This window comes from Gasterosteus aculeatus, chromosome 20 (genome assembly GCF_964276395.1).
Source record: "Gasterosteus aculeatus chromosome 20, fGasAcu3.hap1.1, whole genome shotgun sequence".
NCBI classification, from domain to species: domain Eukaryota; kingdom Metazoa; phylum Chordata; class Actinopteri; order Perciformes; family Gasterosteidae; genus Gasterosteus; species Gasterosteus aculeatus.
The window spans coordinates 15,655,016-15,664,196 of NC_135707.1; the positions used below are offsets into that span (position 1 = coordinate 15,655,016).

Below are 9,181 nucleotides of genomic sequence, written 5' to 3' on the forward strand. Positions count from 1 at the left end.
CCATCTCCTCCCTCAGAGCCCCGCCAACACTGGAATGGCAGGTTAGGACTTAGAGAGCAGTATTTGTTTTGTTTCTAGATGACCACAAGTTCGTCGCTCTGAAACCTTGGAGTCCCCAAGATATGTTCAAAGTAGCTAGTATGTTTTTATCAGAACCTTTCTAAAACATTTACGGACTGATTTCTCAGGAAGCAATAAAAGCGCTTCACTCCCTCATTTATTGAAATACATTCAGACATTCGTGGTCACAAAGTACCCGCACCTTTCTATCAGTCGTTCCACACCACTTCAGTTTTCTAAATGCACACAAAATCTGCATCTCTGCCCTGCATCGAGCCGCCATTAGTGACCCGCTGCATGACTCCACTTGACTCAGGGCCACCACTTTAAGCCAATAGCATGGCTACAACATTGGAGATAAGCAGCTGACCGACTTGAGCACAACTTATTAAATTGGCGCAATTCTTTGTTGCAGGAAATTCTAAAATCAATATGGCCCTCTAACGTTATTGACATAATTGAGCCAGGCTGCACCTTTTTAGCTTTGAAACATCGTCTCAGGACAGAGAATTAATAAGCTGTTGTGGCTGCGGGAGCCTGGAAACGACACCGTGATCCCTGCTGCAAAGTTTCTTCTTGTAGGCTACACAATTCATCGTAAGTGAATGTACGTACACGCTGCAGGCATTAGTCAAGAGTAGGTATAACTGAGGCACACATGTTTATGTGAAATGCCGTCACTTAATAATTGGACAGCAGGATGAGAAAGTAAAAGGCTGAGGAAAAAAAGGCTTGTGCACAAGCGAACGGATACGACTTGTTTTGTCAGATGGCTCGCTGTTTACTGGTTTGCGTGTCACTTTTTAGGCTTAATCAAATTCCCAGTCACTCATCCCTCTCTTCATTAGCCTTCCTTCTCAACTCGAGTGGAAAACATTTCCACCGCTTCACAGAGACTGTGAGCATCTCTGCTCGTGTTGATTGGAATGAAGCCTTCCAGACACTTTGTATGTTAATACGGTTCAACCTGCACCTCGGCTGATAAACTGTACGGGGTCACGCCGCCCCTTCATATTATAATAAAATATTGCCTGGTGTTCTTCACGGGTAATATAATGGAGTTTCATCCCTGACTGAAGCTAATGAAAATATTGTTATTTTTATTCATGGAGCAAAACACCAAAAGGCTGTTCGTCACGTCCTTAAATATAGCTTCACATCGCTGTCATAATTGAGGAAGCAAGAAAAATTGGTAAAACGTAACACTGTGACTGCGCCTGATTAGTTCATCACTCTCTGCAATATTCCAAACCGATCGACCGTTAAAAACGACGCAGCTGCTTCACAAGTGAAAACAACGGTGTGTGTTTTTCCAGTCGGATGCTTTTTAATGTGAAGCATCGGTGACAGAAATGGTCCAGGTGGCATTAGCAGTAACTTATCACAACTGTGAATTGCACCCTCACCGTTTCCTTTCAATCCCTCTTGCACAGGTAGACAATTCCAACGCTATTACAGACCCAAACTCTAATAATCCCCTTTCAAATGCCGAGTACATTCCACTACATTTACCACAAAGGCAACATGACGCTGGCTTACAGAACTCTAACCTTCTCTAACCTTCTCAATCTCACCTGTCAGTGTCCAGCCTGCCACCCAGCACCACCCTGTCACTTCCTGCGGTGTCCCAGAGCCTCGTGATGTCACCAGGAGGGGTTGCCGGCGACGACACAGTTACACTCACCCTGGCGGATGCCCAGGGAATTCTGGATGGTGTCACTCTCAACCTCAATGCGCAGGTATAAACGGACAACAACGCACACAAAGACGCTACGGCATTTAGAGGCCATCTGTTGCCGCTATTTGGTATCGTGACAGATTTAAAAACGCAGGTTGATTTAAAATGTATTTGTACACACTGTCAGTGACAAACAACATGACAAATTGGTGATGTCATTAAGCATGTGTGACGATCAAACTTGACATTGTGAAGTTGGTCACCTGCCTTACCAGAGCATCTTTTGATCTTCAGGGTCAGTTTCCTGCAGTGCTCAGTGACCCGGGACAACCCAACAGCTCAGGCCAGCAGGTCATACTGGTCAGCCACCACTCGCAATCCACGAACGGAGCATCTGACAATGGATACAATGTGAGTGTGTGCCTGCCTGCCTGCCTGCCTGCCTGCCTGTGTGTGTGTGTGTGTGTGTGTGTGTGGTTCTACAGTGACGCATTGATGCTTAAAATGGCATCATGATAATCCACAGTGATGGATTACCTGTCAAGCAAATTAGTGTCAACCCGTTGATTTTCATCATAAGCCTGAATTGTAATCATGGGCTGGATGGAAGATGTAAAAACACATTTGTCAATCTCAGACTGGATTGTAATGGAAATATGCACCACGAGTGTAACACTTTAGGACAGTAGTGAGATTAAACCAGGTTTATGAAACATAGCCCAGGTTTATCATTATTTCCAATGCTTTGGGAAGTAACGGTAAACGCGTCTCTCGCTCATCTTTTGCGTTTCGTCCAGATTACTGACGATGGCCACAAGGGTGGGAAGGATGGCCAGGCGGAGGCCGACAGCCAGAACCAGTGTTACTACTGTAATCAGGTATTCCAGAATGCCAACACTCTGCGACGCCACTGTAGACAAGCCCACGGCAAGGACCGCTGTCACGTCTGCGGTCTCTGTAACAAGGCCTTCAAGCGAGCAACACACCTGAAGGTGAGAACCTGCGTGAGAACAGCCGACTGTGATGCGGTTGATTGCATACGTTTGATGGTGAAATTATTCCAGCTGATCACTTATTCAAAGGAGCAGTGCGTAGGGCTTCGTGGCATCCATGGGTGGGGTTTTGGAGAACTACAGGGACGTGGGAAGAAATGCAAAATGTTTGTCCATTCTGGGTTACTGTAGAAGAATGTCAGTGCGACATAGTGGACCCTATGAAGACGATCCTCTCCCTATGCAGATATAAACGGCTGATTCTAAGCAAAAAATTCACCGTTGCACAGAAATCTTTTTTATTTAAGCTAAATCAAGTAGCATTTTGAATAGACTCCTCCGTGCAACAAAATAGTCTGTAATTAGCGTGTAAGTTAATATAAATTGTTGAAGTATTACTTTAAAGTGACTACCCTGACATCATTGTGAGCGCGGTGCATAGAGTGGAGACAAACTGGGTAATGTAAAGGTTTTCTTTTTTGTGTGGTTGAAAGTTTTATTATTATTATTTTTTTTCCTTCATCTTTTCAAAAGTCAATGTTCTACTGATTTTCCCAAATAACCCGAGGCCATTCTATCAAACTGCATCCATAATGAGCCCAAATATCCTCGGAACCAGTCTACCCAAATTCTGCAAATGCCTGCAGGCCCTAAAGAGATGAGTAATGCTTCATCAATGCCATCAAGACTTTATGTCTGGCTGAGTGGACAACAGCTTCCAAAATGCTGCTTCAGAGAGTTTGGGCAAATTACATCAGAATTATAACTCTTTTGTTTGAGGGTTGTCAATATTTGGTAGACACATGCAATCAAACTTTTTTTAACAAAGAATTGTATGTATTTACAACCTGGACCACTCTCAGTATAAATGTTCAGTTTACTACCATACATGACATGAATAAGCACAGCATTGTGCTGGAACCAGCAAATCACTAGTTTCAGCTTGAAAAATGCCAAACATTTTCCAAATAGTTGCAGATTCATTTCAGTCAATCAACCAAACAGAACCATTTTTGGTTTTTCAGCACACACAACGACTAGTAATTTAAACCTATGGTGGGTCAGTTATAAAATCAGTGCACATTCACTCAGTTGAGGCATAATGACTAAAATATTGGTCATTTTTATTTTTCATTATTGCATAAGCCATCCGCTCAGCACATCATTTAACCGACTTCAACCCAAGAAAGATAGAAGAAGAAAAGTCAAATTCCCTGTTTAAAATGACTGGCGGGCTCGAGACCCTCCTGAATCTGTAACTGAAACATCGAGCTATCCCGCCGTCAGAGGGACACGCCGACAATAAAATCCTGTTTTTATTGATTTGTCTGCAGGAGCACGAAAGAGTGCACCAGCCGGGCCCGTCACCCAGCTCCCAGAAACCCCGAGTCTTCAGCTGCTCCTCCTGTGTGAAGGCCTTCGCCAAGCGCAGCCAGCTGGAGAGACACAACCGGACGCACACAGGTCTCAGCGTTATTGCTGTCACAGTACAAATGTTGTGATTGAAATTCAAATGTATTTTACACTTTTAGAATGATAATAATAGCAACATCAACTGTAACATGTCACACTCCCCGTTTTATTGGTTATTCAACATTTTATTTATTGATTCACTTTTCATTACGATGGTAAAAAGAAAGTCGTGCCAACCTGGAAGTTGTAATATCTAGAAAGAGGGCGGCTGAGACTCCTTTCGTCCCTTTTTTGTTCGCCAAAAACCCCCCAAAATGCCAAGCGACAAATGTGGCAGCCTTTTGTGCAGGCCGTGACTCTCCTCTCTCAAAGGGAGTAGCCATTAGTTCAGAGTGCTGTGCTCTCATGTGGCTCGGGCTCTCTGGATTGCCAGTGTTCAGAGAGTGGGCTCCATCTGCAGCACGCTGAGCCGACCAATAAGCAGCCAGGCAGGAAATGCTGTGAATGTGTGAACATTACTATCGTCTGTTGCTAACTTCCTTCGTGTTTGTATTCATTCCCACTGATTGAACACTGCGGGTGTATTAATTACCTTATCTAGATCCACTATATTTATGACACTTCACAGGTCAGATTTAGATGCTTATTGAGGAGATTGTGATGAACTTTAAAGGAGCAGTTAGTAGGAATGAGTGGCTGCTAGTATTGAGGCTGAATATGTCCCTCTGTTATTATGGATGCTAAGGGAAAGCCTGTTAATCTGAAGTTGTCTTTACTGATATTCCAGCACCATATTCACGATAAAGGCGGGTGGAGCGTTGGTTCTCCTCCTCTAATGTGGTTTCAAACAGCAACGTGCAATACCACGTAGTGGAAAAGTTTAGAAAAGTTGTATAAATGAGGAGAAACCTTTTGAGCGCCATGGCAACATGTATGTCAAACCTCCAGTATGGGTTCATGCTACTTGGTCTACTGCACGTCGGAAACTCCACAGTGAGCGGCGACACTCAAAGGAACACGACACAATGTTTAACTAACAAAAAGCTTCCCTGTTTGATATTCTTTTCAAACCTCAGCACACTCGTGACTATTCTTTTTGGTACAAATTGGATTGACAAGATTTCCATGTCAAACGGAATCAAGAGTCCCGAAGACGTCTTGAATAAAATTGAAAAATGAATAGTGTGAAACTTATTTGTAAGCTTTCCTTTTGAGACACATTCATTATATATATATATAATTTATGTATTCATGCAAACACAGCTAATCGGCAACTAAATGCCGATTGGTTTTCTCTCTTTAGTCTCAAAGCAACATTGAAGAACAAAAACCTTCCATCCCGCATCTATTCCAAGGCTTTGCTTTTGTTTTTTGCTTTTCATAAAATTAATAAGTGACTTTAGTTGTGTAAGCGAAGGCGACTGGATACCCGAGGCCAGTCTGCTGTCTGGAGCAGTGATGTAGAACATGGAGAAGCTCTCTGCTGTGTGTCAGGGCCCCCGCTGTGTCATTCATTCATATGTGAGTGGGATTTCGCCCCTCGTCTTCCTCCAGGCAGATACACTTGTTTCTAAGTATGCAAGTACACACAAACTATGCAAGATAATATTAGTACAATGTCCTTCATCACGTCGCAGCTTCTTTTCTACGTGTCTACGTCAGGAGGCTCTTTTATGACTAACAGATATTTCTTTTTCATGCATATGGGAATGGAAATTAATGGAGATTTTAGCTTGTACAGTCGTGGGTGTGTGGAGGAATGTATTTGCTTGAGGTTGCTGGTACATCTTTCTGCCGCATAACATATTGCACTATACTTAGTCCCAATAATCTTACTTGGCACTAAATGAATCTGAACCCGTCGTCCTAATGCATGAAAATACGTGTGTGTGTGTTTTGTTGCAGGCGAGCGGCCTTTCAAGTGCGCCCAGTGCGACAAGGCCTTTAACCAGAAGAGTGCTCTGCAGGTCCACATGGTCAAACACACTGGAAAGAAGCCCTTCAAATGTGAGGTGTGCAGCATCAGGTTCACCCAGAAGAGCAACATGAAACACCACATGAAGAGATCCCACGGCTACGGTGAGCAGCTGACCGGCCCCACGCCGCCCAGTGTGCAGCCAGATGTTCGGGCCGACACGCTTACTGTCCCGATGACTTTGATAGCGGAAGATGCACGTCCGGAATTTTAAATCGTTACTTCTCCAAAACCTCCTTGATTAAGATTCTGTTTTGTTTTTTTGTTGTTTTTCATAGCTATCGGCCACCTGCTTCTCCTGCTCCAAACTGTTGTTGTTGTATTAGCTTTCAATACCGAATCCACGATCAGTCAACTTTTTTTGAAAGGCAAAACGTAGAGTGCACTTTAGTAAAACAAACTCCCTTCTAATTCATCGTTTCTTCCCCTCTCCCTCTCCAGGTCAGATCCAAGACCCCTCCCTTAGACAAGACGAATCAGTGCACCAGGAGACACCTGAGCTCGACCTGGAAGCGGTTCCTGAACCATCCGGAGACTGGCACAATGTCTTCCCCTGACCACACAAGTCCCCCCGTCCCAGCGGCACCGTACAGATTGAGTTTCACAGCCAGGCAGCAACGCTTTGCCAAACCCAAAGACCTTGTTTGCTCCATTGCACACCGAGGGCTTCCACCCTTGTCTGATTGTCATGAATACATCAAACCTCCGGAGAGGTTTGGCTCGCTGAACGTAAGCATCCAAGAGCGTTCTCCAGGAGATGCAGGTCCCTCTCATGCCGACCCGGCTGGAAGGAGAGGAAACTCCTGAGAGACGAGCGTGTTATTGCTTCATAACGGTTGTGCCCACAGCGATGAAGCGGAGGTGCAAACAATTGCACTGGTATCATGACTTCAATAACCACAACATACCATTTTTTCATGGTTCTCCAAGATATGTCACTTCTTTTTTTTCACATATGTGTCGTGTATATAGTTTTGAGGTGATTTGTCATTTGCACTTAGTTCCATGTGTTTTTCTATTTTGAAGACAATACTCAAAGAGGTATCGGTTAAGCCGCCCCTCGTCCCCTGGATTTTATGCTGTACGAGGTATTCAATTACTTCAGTTCTGTAAATATTGTTGTTAGATTGCATCTATTTTCTGATGAATCGGCACAAAATACTTTTTTCGAGGTATGTCATTTGAACATAGTATTGCATTTATACTGAATAATGTACAGATAATAATTTTTTTCAGTTGTATTTTCTATTGTCCATAATAAATTAAGAATAAAGTAATTTTTGTACTAATTTAAACTTTCATCTTTTTTATCTTTGATTTTACGTCAAATAAAGCAATACATGGAGAAAGCTGCTTAATCACTAGCTACACATTTCTGTGTGTGTGTTTAAGGTAAAACATTGTATAGTACTTCAAAAAGGTATAAACCTTTCATAGTATTGTCGAAAAAAGTTTGTCAAAGGAACTATTAAAGTCGTAGCATGTCCCAAAAAATGAATAAAAAAGTCATAGTGTTGCAAAAGAAATTCATATTTTGCGAAAAAAGTTTCATTAATGTCAAATACAGGTAAGATTTAAAATTCAACTCGATGTATCCTGAATAATATATACTCATAATAAAAAATCGTCACATTTGAAAATCATTTTCTACATTGGTAGAAAATGTAAATGATTTAATACATAAGCTGAAGTGAATGCTCGCATTAATATCCCCCCCCCCTTTAAGATGGTATTCAGTCAGGCACATCTGGACACTGCAATCTTTCCTCCATTCTTTACGAACCGCCTAATCTGTGTCAGGTTGCACGGAGATCATGAGCTTCAAGTTCAGCCAAAAATTCTCAGCTGGATCGAGGGGTGGGCTTCGACTCGGCCGCTCCAGAACGTCCCCCCCGTCTGAGCCCTTTCTGCTGGGGCTCGTTTCTAAAATCTCCCCAAGTCATCTTCCTGCAGACTGAGCACGATTACCCTCCAGGATTAGGTGATATTTTTTTTTCTGCATTCATACTGTTCTTCCTTTAAAAGCCTTCCAGGTCCTGATGCTGAGAAGCATCCCGAGCGCCTGAAGCTGCCAGCAGCAGAAAGCGCCACAGTGGAGACGGAGCACAGCTACTGCCACTGCTGGTGGCCAAAAAGCTACATTTTTGTATCATCAGACCAAACAACCTTCTCACAATTGTCCTCGGGGCCTTTGGGCAGATTCCAGGTGGTATTTCATATGAACGGAACTCTGTGGGATGCCCAGTGAGTTTTGAATCTTTTTCCTGCCACCTCCTTTCCAAAGATCTTTTCTCTGAGTTGCTTGCGGTTTTCTTTTGTCTCCATGTTGCTAGGAAACACAGGTTGTGACGATACGTTCACGTTTTCAAATACGTTTCAAATTGCCTCTGCAAAATGTTTCATGAGGGAAGGACGTGCATCCCCATTACGTTTGGTGTGAGATTGTAAATCCGTAAGTGGGAGGTCTGGGTGAGCCTGCTGGGCCTGCCGGGCCTGCTGCCACCGCGACCCGACCCCTGATAAGCGGAGGAAAATGGATGGGTGCGATTATAACCATTTCCTCGTGTTTTTTTAAACCACTCTCAGGCCGGAGGTTATTAGAATAGGGGAGGCCGGACTGGGAGTAGGAACCTGCTTGCGTGGCTCGGCACCACGTTTGTCAATTTGTCGCTTCGAAGAGTCAAATTGACATTTAGATTGACATCAACACTGAATGCAGAATCGCAATGCAACACACAAGAAAACTCAGGAGATATTTAACTTCACCCGGCCTTGAATGTGTTGACTTCGCCGTGCTTATTTGGCAATGACGTGTCAGGATGCTGCCTGCCGACTGATTCACGCTCCATTCGTCACTACACAAATATTTGTTTTGGAAAACTTGAGATTAAACGTTGTTCAAGCCGCCCCAGCGATAAGTAGCTCATAAAGCCGGGCATGAATAACCAATGCAAAATGTGTCATGGATTTCTGTATTTGCCTGCTGACTCACTGTAACCCGACACCGCTCTTCTTAAATGAGCATCAGCCAGAGAAAGAAAACGCACAAAGCAGAGAGTAGAG

At 43.6% G+C, this 9,181-nt stretch overlaps 1 protein-coding gene across 1 annotated transcript in view; it reads left to right on the forward strand.

The window, feature by feature from the left end:
* Positions 1-7,413, forward strand: part of LOC120810964 (zinc finger protein 236) — a gene marked incomplete in the record, with an annotated part of 34,418 nt that extends 27,005 nt beyond the window's left edge. Inside the window, 7 exon segments of the mRNA XM_078095350.1 lie at positions 1-41; positions 1,642-1,799; positions 2,033-2,149; positions 2,536-2,730; positions 4,065-4,194; positions 6,049-6,222; positions 6,560-7,413. Of these exon segments, the coding sequence (XP_077951476.1) occupies positions 1-41; positions 1,642-1,799; positions 2,033-2,149; positions 2,536-2,730; positions 4,065-4,194; positions 6,049-6,222; positions 6,560-6,675 (931 nt within the window).
* Positions 7,414-9,181: the final 1,768 nt, after the last annotated feature.